Here is a 12,843-nt window from a genome sequence, read left to right on the forward strand (position 1 = left end):
GGTAGCAATCGAAATCAAATCGAATCAGAGATGAACTATATCGCAAGTAGAACCGATCGATGTTCATATTTTTTTATGTTGCTACAAGTCTTGGTGCACTGGTTACCTAAAGCACTCGCTAAGCGATAATTCACCGAGATAAAAAGGTCAACGAGGTGGTAGTGGTTCATTTAAGTCATTTTTGAAGATACTCAAGACAAACAATTTCCTAAGATGACTGAAAGGTCAAATACACCTTGATCATCTTCTCCTTCAGGACATCACCCCCCTCACCCCCTGCCCCTCCTCTCCGCTTTGCCTGAAAGTTTTCTGCACGTTGCTGGTTGTCTGTTCATAAAAAATATAGTTAGAGTCCAAATACACGGCACATTCACACATGTACACACGTACACAGCCAGACACTGAACACGTACAGTGATCATTTCCATCTGTTTCTCCTGTACATGTTTGGTGCCTCGTTGTGTGTGAATTGGATGACCTTTGAGTAGTTGACGGAGCCATCTGATGGCATCATTCTGTGACATCATGACGGCGTTACGAAAACGTAAAAATAAAACGTTGGCGACCTGTGACATCCTGCTGGCTTTACATAGTTACGTCATAACGTCGCACTGACTTTTTACATCAGGCAATATTTAGTGCGAACACCCAACAAGGGCGAGAAGGGAGGACGCCCACCACGTGCGCTAACGTTTAACAGTGTGTTAATGTTTTGTTGGAAGTGAGCGCACGCATTGTGTCCTCCTTTTTCGTCTTTGCGTGACTTTGTGCTGTCTCACAAACAAGGCCGAATTCGTCCCCTTTCTGCATCACTGGGGTCGCCAATGCTGCTGACAGTCACTTTTCAACTTGGATGAGGCATCTCAAACTAGCGCCTTGCCAAAGAGCCATGTTCTTCTAGTGTGAGTTTCTAAACAACAAATACATGGGGGGGGGGGATAACACTACAGAGACAAGAATGTGATTCTGGGTTCAATAGAACTGCCTCAATACGAGATTTTCGTCTCGTCCTAATTGTCTTTGTGCTCATGCTCTTGTGTTCCACTGAAGTCATAAGTAATAAGTAATACCCCCGCCCCCCATTGTTCGTGCACGCTAACAATAGTGTTCTTTTTTTTTACAGGAACTTCGTCCTGGCAAGCGATGAATGAGGCTGAAATGATCGCTTGGCACTCGCACATGTCGTGTAAGTGAGAACAGCAATTAAGACGTCTCATCCAACTCCTTCGCTTACTGGCCTGTTTTCGTGCTCGAACCAGCGTTTCAAACGCTGTTACACGTTTTCACGAGAGTATAAAAGAATGGAATACTAAATGTGTGTGTGTGTGTGTGCGTGTGTGCGTGTGTGGGTGTGTGTGTGGGTGCGCGCGCGTGTGTGTGCGTGTGTGTGCGTGTGTGTGCGTGTGTGTGTGTGCGTGTGTGCGTGTGTGCGCGTGCGTGTGTGCGTGCGTGCGTGTGTGTGTGTGTGTGTATGTGTGTGTGTGTGTGTGTGTTAATTATGCCATGCATTTTACAGTTTTTTTAATCCTATAAGTTTAAATTATTCCCTGTAATACCTAATGATTTCAACTCTTTTCTTCAATAAGTAAATTAGTTTAACAAGTAAGACACCATGCGTTTCATGACCTATCCCCCCGTGTGGGTTGCGCTAAGCTGTTGCGGAACCAACCAACCAACATTCACAATGTCTTGCCCATTTTTTTTTTTCGGCTCTTTCCCGCAGATGACACAGCACCGCCAGGGGTTGGTGAGGCAAACGCTGCAATCACAAGATTCTGCCATGTGCAAATATTCTGGCCACACGTTTTCGCTCTGCAAGTGAAAGAAAAATTTGGCGCTAAGGCATATAGCCGAGTTTCGAAAAACATACTTAACTTTTTAAAAATATTTACATTATAAGACTTTTCGTGTGTAATCTCTTGCGTAATGAGTACAGCCACGTCCTCTCTTACGTGTTACGAGAGAGGCAACGAACCAAGAACATAATAATGTCACGAAGGGAATTTCAAGTTTGTTATTGAAGTTACTGTAGTTCGTGTGAACGATAAGTACACGATGGTTATCAGGCTCAGAAAAGCTAAAAATAATATAAGTTGAAACTTTTTTCATGACAGCACAACTCATACCTAAACACTACAAAGAAACATATGCAACACAACTGAATGCTTCAGCTGTAAGAGGTGATGAAGACGATGTATCAGTAACACTTATTGTTGAGCTGGTTGAGATGTATATTTGAATTGGCTCTTAGTGTAAAGATACATTGAATTGAATAGTTTAAATGCACATCAACGACATCTAAGATTCTTTGTTAGTAAGCATAAACTAATTTGTAATTATGTTTTTTTCAAGGGGCTGTCGCTCAACCATCATCCCCAAAGTGAGCCGTCAATCTTTTTTGAGGCCTTTCTGCTTTACGCTATGATGTTCTCTACGTCCCCATAGACAAATGTGTACTAACTTTCTCAATGTTCGCAAGTACTAGCTTAGTAATACCGCACCATCGATGCGCCAGTATGGAGGTGCCCATGCTATAAAAATGATACTTTGAAACCTGTACGCATATTCGCGTGCGGAACTCTTAACATTCATTGTCTAGCCTTTAATGCTGCAAAGCATTTGCTTTCTTGCCTGGCAAGCTTGCTAATAAGTATTCACGAAAATATTTGCTGGTTTTTTGTGTATTACCTGATTTTTTACCATGTTGGAATTCGTAAGGTGTACATTCTATGATCGCAGGCTCTTCGCATTGCTAGGAAGCTACTAAGTGAAAGAATGAACTGATGTCGGCTGGTTTGTTTTTGTTTTTGTTTTTTGTGCGGGAGCATGTTGTTCATTGTTCAGCAGAGTGGGCACGGTGGAGCGGCAACGATGCGGTCGCTCAGAAATCCGATTTTGCTTTTTGTGCAGTTAGTCGCCTGGTTTGGAACATTACCACCGCGTGCGAATCCAGCGCGTGCCAACTACTCTTCACCGGTGTTGCTGGCGGCCCCGATCTGGATGAACACGCCCCTGCGTCATCTGCCACTATCTGACGGTGGCATCCTTTCCATCGTCACCTGGTCCACAACACTGCGGGCGACTGCAGCGACGCAAGAGCATATAAAGACCACGGAATTCTCCTGTTCCTTCAGTGGGCACGGTGGAGCGGCAACGATGCGGTCGCTCAGAAATCCGATTTTGCTTTTTGTGCAGTTAGTCGCCTGGTTTGGAACATTACCACCGCGTGCGAATCCAGCGCGTGCCAACTACTCTTCACCGGTGTTGCTGGCGGCCCCGATCTGGATGAACACGCCCCTGCGTCATCTGCCACTATCTGACGGTGGCATCCTTTCCATCGTCACCTGGTCCACAACACTGCGGGCGACTGCAGCGACGCAAGAGCATATAAAGACCACGGAATTCTCCTGTTCCTTCAGTGGGCACGGTGGAGCGGCAACGATGCGGTCGCTCAGAAATCCGATTTTGCTTTTTGTGCAGGTCAGTAAACCTCCTTCTCTCTACTGTAAGCGAACCAGTAACGTCTGTCTGCTGCTCCTACCGTGCCCAAGTGTCATATTTGAATGTGTGTGCGAATGCGTGCATGTCACAAAGCTTCTACTATGTTGTGGAGACGTTGAACTAAACCCTGGCCCTGCAAATACTAACAAAGAAATACTAGACGCGATCGCTAAGCTATCTGAAAAAGGTGATCACCGTCACGATGAGCTAATGGAAGCTCTTGCCGACCTAAAGACTAAACAGGAGGCATTAGCGCAAACTGTTGCTGATTTAACGGAAAGGTTGTCGGCGGTGGAAGCTTTCGTCGAGTCATGCGACGGTTCTGCAGTAGTCAGTGATGTGCCACGTCTAATCGCTGAAACTGTCAAGGTGCAAGGCCAGACACTCAGTGCCCGACTGGACGATCTTGAAGACAGGTCCAGACGAGAGAACGTATTGTTTTTTGGTATATCGGACAGCCCTAATGAGACGTGGGCTCAGTCTGAAGGCCATGTTCGTGATCTACTCTCCCGACACCTTGACATGCACATTTCTGACTCCGAAGTTTCCCGAGCACATAGGTTAGGAAGTTACGCCGCTAAAAAAGCTCGGCCAATTATCGTCAAATTTTCGTCATTTAAGGTTAGAGATGCTATCCTGATGCAGAGACAAAAATTCAAAGGAACTGGTGTATCAGCTAGCGAAGATTTTTGCAAAAGCACGCGAAACTCAAGGAAGAAATTAATGGAATTTGCTAAGGCAGCCGGGCAACCGTATTTGCTACGCGTTAACAAACTGGTCATGAACAAGAAAACTTACGTTTACTGCGCAGAAAGCGACAGCGTTCGCGAAATCAATTCACCCCAAGCTAAGGACAAAGAACCCTCTCTACCTGCACGTGCTGACACTTCTAGCACCTCATAGCTACGCCCGTCTCGTTGCTGCGCAGGAAACGCTTCTTTTTTCTTTTCTAATGTGCGCAGCGTCCTGAATAAACGCGTCGAACTGTCTTCTGCTATTGATTCCTGTTCCGCTGATATTGTTGGTCTGACAGAGACTTGGCTTTCTACAAAAGTAAGAAATGAAGAAATATTGGATTGTGAGAAGCACTACAAATTTTACCGATGCGACCGCGATTACCGGTCTGGTGGGGGTGTTCTGCTGGCGGTTGCCGATAATCTTGCCTCTCATATTATTCCTGTTATGTCTTCACTTGAACTTGTTTGTGTTCGCGTGCTCATTGATTCTCGCGAAATAATATTTTGTATTTGCTATCGATCACCAACTGCATCATCATCCTTTTGCAATGACTTGCATGATGTTGTCAATCAGCTGTTCGTCAGATACCCGAGATCACCTTTGTTCATTCTTGGCGATTTCAACTTTCCCGACATCATGTGGGAAAGAGACCCGGTTACCTTAAAGCACAACTCAGGTGAAAGTAGGGAATTTTTGAATTTTTGTCACGACTTCAACTTTACCCAGCTTGTTGACTTTCCTACTCGCGTTACTCCCACTTCCGCTAGCGTATTAGATCTAGTACTTACCAGTACACCTGACCTAGCTTCACCCTTCACTCATCTACCGGGAATTAGCGACCATTGCATAATCCACTTCACAATAAAAGCACGGGTTTCCATCAAGAAAAGAACAAAAATTATCCAAGACTATAGCAAAGCGCACTTTCATGGAATGAATACAGAGTTACAATCTTTTGTTGACCTATTCTTTGCTGGTTTTGAGCAGCGATCTGTTGAACAGAACTGGCTAGACTATAAGAACAAACTGCTAGCCCTAATTGACCGATTTGTACCTAAGAGAAAAGTTTCATCGAATCCTCGTTCTCCGTGGTTCAATAACACGTTGAAACGCATGCGCAATAAAAAGAAGCGGCTATTCAGACGCGCCAAATCAACAGCCAGAACAGACCATTGGTCTTTTTATCAGACATTTAACAGAGAATTCTGTACTGCGCTTTCGAAAGCCAAAAAAGTATTTTTCGATGAAACTCTTCCTTCGCTGCTGCGCTCTAATCCACGTAAGTTTTGGAGCATCATTAGCGGAACTACAACGCGACATATCCAATTAATACAGTCTGATGTCCCAGTCGCTCTTAGCGAGTGCTGCAACGTTCTGAGTAATGTATTTGCTGCACACTTTCAGAACAGCATCCCAACTATATTTCCACAGTTAACAAGCACCGATTTCTTGCCAATGGACCCTATTATCATTGATGCAGTTGGTGTCGAAAAACTTGTTGGAAACTTGACAGTGTCATCATCAGCTGGTCCAGATTGCATTTCGTCAAAAATGTTGAAGTGTACTCAAGTCTATTCTTCTTTAATATTGTCAAAACTTTTTGAACAGTCATTACAGACGTCCACACTGCCATCTGACTGGAAGACTGGGAAGGTGGTCCCTGTGCATAAATCTGGTGATGTACATTCCCCCAATAACTACCGTCCCATATCGTTAACATCCATTCCAGTGAAAATCTTAGAGCATGTCATTTACTCGCACCTCATTGAATTCCTTGAATCTAATTCCTTCTTTAGCATTTATCAGCATGGCTTCCGTAAGACAGTTTCATGCGAAACACAGTTGCTGTGTTTTACTAACGACTTGTTTATTAACGCAGATCTTGAATTTGATACTGACTGCATATACTTAGATTTCGCTAAAGCATTTGACTCCGTTTCACACGCACTAATCATTTTCAAACTTACTCAGCTTAACATCGACCCCAATGTACTTACATGGATTAAAGAATTCCTCTCTAACCGCAGCCAGTACGTGACAGCTAATAATTTTTGTTCACCTAATTCCGCAGTATCATCTGGTGTACCGCAAGGGTCCGTTTTAGGGCCACTCCTTTTCTTAATTTACATTAATGATCTTCCTTCTTGTGTTTCTTCTTCTACTGTCCGACTCTTTGCAGACGACTGCGTCCTCTACCAGAAAATAACCAGTCATGTCGATCACCTTAACCTTCAACGCGACCTAGATAGCATATTCGCATGGTGTAACACATGGTTCATGACACTTAACATATCTAAATGCAAGAGCATGCAAGTTTCACGTCGCACTACCACCCACTGTCCGCGTATTTATTCCCTCAATAACATTCCATTACCATCTGTTGACAATTACAAATACCTTGGTGTTCACATATCTTCTAATCTTTCCTGGAATAAACACACAGAATATGTGATTAACAACGCTAACCGCATGCTTGGTTATCTGCGCCGTAACTTTTCCTCTGCGCCATCGTCACTCAAGTTAACACTGTATAAAACATTGGTCAGACCAAAATTAGAGTACGCATGCGCCATATGGGACCCAACTCATGCCATTCTCATTCAATCTCTCGAAACCACTCAAAATCGCGCAGCACGTTTCATTTTATCGAATTATTCACGTCATTCCAGTGTCACATCCATGAAGAGCACCCTAAACTTGCCTGATCTTTCATTGCGCCGCACATTGTCTCGCCTTAACCTTTTTCACAAAATCTATCATTATAACAGCCATTTGAAGGACGCCCTGTTTCATCCACCTCGCTTCATATCACCAAGGATGGATCATCGCTTTAAGGTGGGCCTACCATCCTGTCGCACCAGACTATATAATGATTCATTCGTGCCAAGGACAAGCGCCGCCTGGAACCACCTTCCCGCCTCCATCGCCTGTATAACGGACCAAAAAGACTTCAAGCTCGCCATACATGATGCCCTGTAGAATTTTTCTTTTTTCCTGTTTTCTGTTTTTTTTTTAACTTTTTAACTGCACTTACGATTGTTCAAACCACTCCTTTCTGTAGTGCCTTCGGGCCTTGAAAGTACCTTTAATAAATAAATAAATAAATAAATAAATAAATTATCTCATGTATCGAGTCGTCATCACCGATGTTTATTGACTTCATTTTATAGATCGGTGACAATGGTTGTCGACCAACCTGAAAGTATTATTTCCGACCTTCATATTCATTACTTTTGAGACTGTGATAGCGAGGCCCTCAGGGAGATGTGCGTTGCAACAGGAGTGAATAAGCTCACTGACAGAGATAGCTGCTGCAGTTACAATAAGTAAACTTTAGAAAAACCACCATCGCCGGGTAGCAGTGCCACCCCAACACCGGGCACAGTGTATGTGTTGTCTGTGTTACATCAGTATCAGTCGTTTTGTTTTAAAGAAGAACGTGACGTTTTCAGAAGTGAAGTATCCAAGTATTGAGTAATTTTTGTCTAGGGTAGAGAATAATTTTGTTGTGGTCGAACGTTACTTCTATTGCAATGATTCATAGTCGTCTGATGTAATTGATGCAAGTTCTATGTGATGATCCATAGTCGTCTGTGTATGATGTCACACTCGATGAGAATTACTTAGCGAAAGAAAAAAAAACACAGAACACGGGTGTAACGTTTTCTTTCTGTTCGTTGCTGCCGACCATCCAAGCCAGCCGTCCGCGCGCACGTTCGTGCACACTATTTTCTTAGCAACGCTCATGTCGGAGATATCGTCATGTTTCTCTTTCCCAAACCCCTTCACCCCTGCACTATGTATACTGGCATGATGCTACCAATAAACGTTGTTCCACCACCAGCTAGCGTGTCGTTCATGCTGCGGCTGCTTGTCGCCGTAGGTTACTACAACAGGAAAGGGACAAGCGCTTGTCCCAATGGTGTGCCTTTCTCGTGTACTATGTTTTTTTCTTGCAGTAAACAATGCTCGTCAATATGCGTTAACTAGGGCCTCAAGAAGTCCGCCTATTATCAAACACTTATGACCTCACCTTATCACGGCCCACCGCAACCTCCGTTGGGCTGATAATAAGTGTCCCACATGCCGCTTATTGGTGTTCTCTCTCTTATCAGAAAAGCCTGTTACGCGCTTGTATGTTCACAAATGAACGCTCTCGTTGATTTATTATTAACATTTTTATCAAATTTATGGATGCATGCTCCAATTTATTCAAGTGTTAAATTACCTGTTAAAATCCATAACAATTTTTTGCAGGAGTCCATGGGAGCCCGACAAAACGCCGCTAGACAAGAATTTAGAGCAGACATGGCGAAGTGAGATGTACGTGGGATCACTGTTTCTATGCTTTCACCTTTCAAGAGAGTTATACGAATTTTGCTCATGCGATGTGTTGGAGTAGTGCACACCAAGTCTTTGGTGCACCGATATTATTTCTGACGCGATTAGTTTTTTTCGGAGCTGCATGCTTCTCTGATATATTTACAATTATTCTAAACATCGCTCTCATATTAGCTGATCAAAACTCGTCTTTGATATGTTTGTTCATAATACTCCTATAATCTGGCAAGAAAGTAAGTTTTGCTGCTTTCATAAACAAGCTTATTGCGCTGCCCAATAACTATTATAACTGGTTCTGCGTGTTCTGCAGGAATGCATTGGTGGCCGCTGAAGTGCCGGTAGTGAGGAGGATCGAACAGCCTGAACCAAGGGAAGTGTACGTATTATCTGTGTTTCTAGGTATTTGGCTTTAGCGAAATATGATGTGTTTACACCAGGGAAGTGACAACCTGCTGTGCAACGTCACCCTCGACATACAAACAGCATTTTCGGACAACCATTCTTTTTCTCACGATCTACATTTTCCTGATAGAACTACTGACATTTACAACAGTCATGTGTTAGTGGGTAGCAACTGCCCGTTTTACATTTGCGTTTCTATTATGCATACTGTTATTATCATCAGTCTGACAACGCCCACTGCAGGGCAAAGGCATCTCCCGTGTTACTCCAATCTACCCGGTCTTGTGCTCTCTGCTGTCATGTTGTGCCTGTGAACTTCTTAATCTCATCTGTTTAAGTACGTTTCACTCTCCCTCTCACTCACATGATTTGGGTTGGAATCCAGTCAGTTACCCTTAATCACCAGTGGTTATCCTTCCAACGAGCTACGTGTCTGGGCCTTGTACAGTTCTTCTTGTTGATTTCAACTATGGTATCCTCAATTCCTGTATGTTCCCGGACCCACTCTGCTATCTTCCCGTCTCTCAATGTTGCTCCCATATTAATCCTTGCTTCGTCCTCAATTTGAAATTGAAATTGAAATTTATTTCGCAATAAAGAAATGTTACGAGGAGCGAAGGGAAAAGCTACGAGAACAGCTTGAGTAGCCCTGACTCGATAGTACACAACGTAGCACAAAAGACTTGTGGCTGAGGACAACCGAAATAAAAGTGTCTCAAAATGTGCATTTAAAAAAGGAAACAATAAAAGCGTACAATAAAGGAATAAAAAATGTAGTCATCAGGTTGCATCAATATGTAAACACTAATCGCCACTGTTTTAGTGATATGCTAGATATGTCAATGTTATGTTCCCTAATTAGGCAGTTTAGAACTGTAGGCAGTTGAAAGTTTGACAATTGATTTCTGTATTTCGTTCTACATTTTTATATGTGCTACAGTTCAGGATGGCCCCACCATGGTGGTACAGTGGCTAAGGTACTCGGCTGCTGACCCGCAGGTCGAGGGTTCGAATCCCGGCTGCGGTGGCGGCATTTTCGATGGAGGCAAAAAAGCTGTAGGCCCGTGTGCTCAGATTTGGATGCACTTTAAAAACACAAGTGGTCGACATTTATGGAGCACTCCACTACAGCGTCTCTCATATACATCTGGTGGTTTTGGGATGTTAAACCCCCCATATCAATCAGTCACTTCAGGATGACGTACATTATAAGCAGGAAAACCTTTCTCCAACCTAGCCATTCTAGCCATCATATCATTATTTTTCAATAAACCGAATTTATATAAACGTCTTAGTTTGTAATCATACATTGATTCAACCCGAATGATTCAGTGTTTTTTTTTTAACAATTCTGCTGTTCAGACATGGGGAGGGAGGAAACGATAACGGCCATCCTCTCAAATCCTCCAAGAGGGCGCCAAGTCTTCTTTATAGAATACAAAATCACCGATGGTCGAGTAGGTTTGGATTCATAACGATATGAACAAGGGTAGCGCTGGGACCAATACAACGGATGGGATGACGACTGGCATGCGCTGTGTCGTGTCGTCATCTTGTCTTTTATGTCGTCCTGGCGCTGCCCTATTAGTTTCTTCCTCGTGCTTACTTAATCGGACAAGTCTAGTCATTGTTGCTCAGCGCAGGGTTAAGCTACTGCATGTTCTTGACGGCAATCACCAACGAGTATTCTTAACCTTGCTATAACTGTTTACTTCCCAAGTATATTCCCAGAAATCCGGGAACGCGTGGCTTATTGTGAGAAACTGGTATTCATTTCATTTTATTTATTTTTGTCTTTTTAAAACGTTTGCGGTGCCTACATTTTCTTGGACTCGACCAATATGGTATAGTGGAGGTCGCTGCAAGCTGAGTTCTTCTCCCCCTAATGAAAAGACTGAGGCTTTTTGCCTTGCCATTATCGGACGTGTTCGTAAGCGGAACTAGACGACATATTGAGCGCTAACAGACAAGAGCACGAGAGATGCGATGCATTGTTTTGTCAATATAGCGCATTGTGATGTCGTCTCTAATCTCCCTGTCTTTTGGCGCTCGATCTGTCGTCGAGAGCTTTTGCCTTAATAACCATGTGTATGTCTGTGCAACTAAGGACTGTTCACTGCTATTATAAACAAGTTCGTTGCACCTTCTTATTAGCAACACGGCAGTTTTTTTCTCATGCTTTTTTTGCTGAATTAATCTATAAAATGAAAATTTTATAGAAGAATTGTAACAAATGCTTTAATCGCCTGCAGTACAATGCCATTTGAACAAGCTGCCGTATGAAAGCGGTGTTACGTTTTGATATTTTATTAAGTGAAGCTTGCGTAACTCGGATGTTTCGGCACGGCACACAACAAACACGGCATTGGTGACCGTTTTAGAAGGGAGGGGGGGGGGGGGTGTTAGTGCGCTCGTTACATTCATGTGCTGAATTCCCGTAACTCGTGCTTTTTTTTTTTCGATCGTGGGCTTGTCGATGGTCAGGCTTTTCTGATAGGAAGATCTGCCCTTGTGTCGAGTTTACTTGTCAGTTACCATTGGATGCTTCATTGCTACTGTAATATGAACGCCGTCGCTGCTGATATAGTAACTGCAGTGTTGTACTGCTAAGCAAACATATGACGGTCTAGTTTCCGTCGTGAAGGAAGGAAAACGTCAAGATGGAGCACTGCGCAGTGAATTACAAAAAGTAGATAGATAGATAGATAGATAGATAGATAGATAGATAGATAGATAGATAGATAGATAGATAGATAGATAGATAGATAGATAGATAGATAGATAGATAGATAGATAGATAGATAGATAGATAGATGGGTGGGTGGCTGGATAGGCAGGCAGGCAGGCAGGCAGGCAGGCAGGCAGGTAGGCAGGTAGGTAGGTAGGTAGGTAGGCAGGCAGGCAGGTAGGTAGGTAGCTAGGTAGGTAGGTAGGCAGGCAGGCAGGCCGGCAGGCAGGCAGGTAGGTAGGTAGGTAGGTAGGTAGGTAGGTAGGTAGGTAGGTAGGTAGGTAGGTAGGTAGGTAGGTAGGTAGGTAGGTAGGTAGGTAGGTAGGTAGGCAGGTAGGTAGGTAGGTAGGTAGGTAGGTAGGTAGGTAGGTAGGTAGGTAGGTAGGTAGGTAGGTAGGCAGGCAGGCAGGCAGGTAGGTAGGTAGGTAGGTAGGTAGGTAGGTAGGTAGGTAGGTAGGTAGGTACGTAGGTAGGCAGGCAGGCAGGTAGGTAGGTAGGTAGGTAGGTAGGTAGGTAGGTAGGTAGGTAGGTAGGTAGGTTAAGGTAGTGCTTTTACAGCCATGCAAGCACAATCCAAACTTTGCTAGCCTCTCTTTCCTAACTTCTGGTACCTGAAACAGTAAGGCTCGTGTGAGACATAGGCTATTGCTCTGTTAGTTACGTCGCATTGCATACGTCATTGAAGCCCTCATATACTTTTAGCGAAAGCATCATATTGTTTACTCTTATTCAAACAAGCCAATCAGTATACATCTCATGGTTACACTGTAGGCCGTTTTTACCGCGCAAGACCAATTCAAAATTCTTTCCAATCTCTGTAGTAATGTCAAGGTGTGGTTCGCTATCACCTGCTGCCTTTTGACCACGGGAATCATCCTGGTAGGCCTGGTAATCTTCGTTCTCAGCGATGATCGTGAGTGTGGTTTCTTTCTTTGTGCTTTGTCTTCGAAGCTCTGTTTGTAGAGGAGTTTGAAGTGGTAATGATATATATATATAAATGCAGGTGCAATTTTCGAGAGACTGTTGGTAGATTTGAGCTCTTTCCGTCATGCCCCATGTATGCATGTGGACGTGCATACAGAGAAAATGCACAAAGAAAGTGACCGCTCGTATCCCAATTCGCCACGTTAGAA

General features: G+C 43.7%; 1 protein-coding gene across 2 annotated transcripts; it reads left to right on the plus strand.

Annotated features, from left to right (window-relative positions):
• The first annotated feature begins 2,851 nt into the window (after window positions 1-2,851).
• Window positions 2,852-12,579, plus strand: LOC142765453 (uncharacterized). Of its 2 annotated transcripts, XR_012884257.1 has the most exons (4): window positions 2,852-3,480; window positions 8,497-8,562; window positions 8,891-8,956; window positions 12,532-12,579. XR_012884257.1 is itself a non-coding variant. In XM_075866485.1 (3 exons), exons 1-3 carry the CDS (start codon window positions 2,872-2,874, stop codon window positions 7,013-7,015), a joined length of 684 nt encoding a protein of 227 aa, XP_075722600.1. In that variant the 5' UTR covers window positions 2,852-2,871; the 3' UTR covers window positions 7,016-8,082. The 2 variants fall into 2 exon arrangements, 1 of the variants encoding a protein (XP_075722600.1); XM_075866485.1 differs by lacking the exons at window positions 8,497-8,562; window positions 8,891-8,956; window positions 12,532-12,579 and adding exons at window positions 5,848-5,914; window positions 7,008-8,082.
• Window positions 12,580-12,843: the final 264 nt, after the last annotated feature.

This window comes from Rhipicephalus microplus, chromosome 6 (genome assembly GCF_043290135.1).
Source record: "Rhipicephalus microplus isolate Deutch F79 chromosome 6, USDA_Rmic, whole genome shotgun sequence".
Lineage (NCBI taxonomy): Eukaryota > Metazoa > Arthropoda > Arachnida > Ixodida > Ixodidae > Rhipicephalus > Rhipicephalus microplus.

Coding starts and splice junctions, on each gene's coding strand:
- LOC142765453 (XM_075866485.1), top strand. CDS start 2,872: ATGCGGTCGCTCAGAAATCCGATTTTGCTTTTTGTGCAGTTAGTCGCC. Junction 3,481..5,847: donor CGATTTTGCTTTTTGTGCAG/GTCAGTAAACCT, acceptor CTTTTTGAACAG/TCATTACAGACGTCCACACT.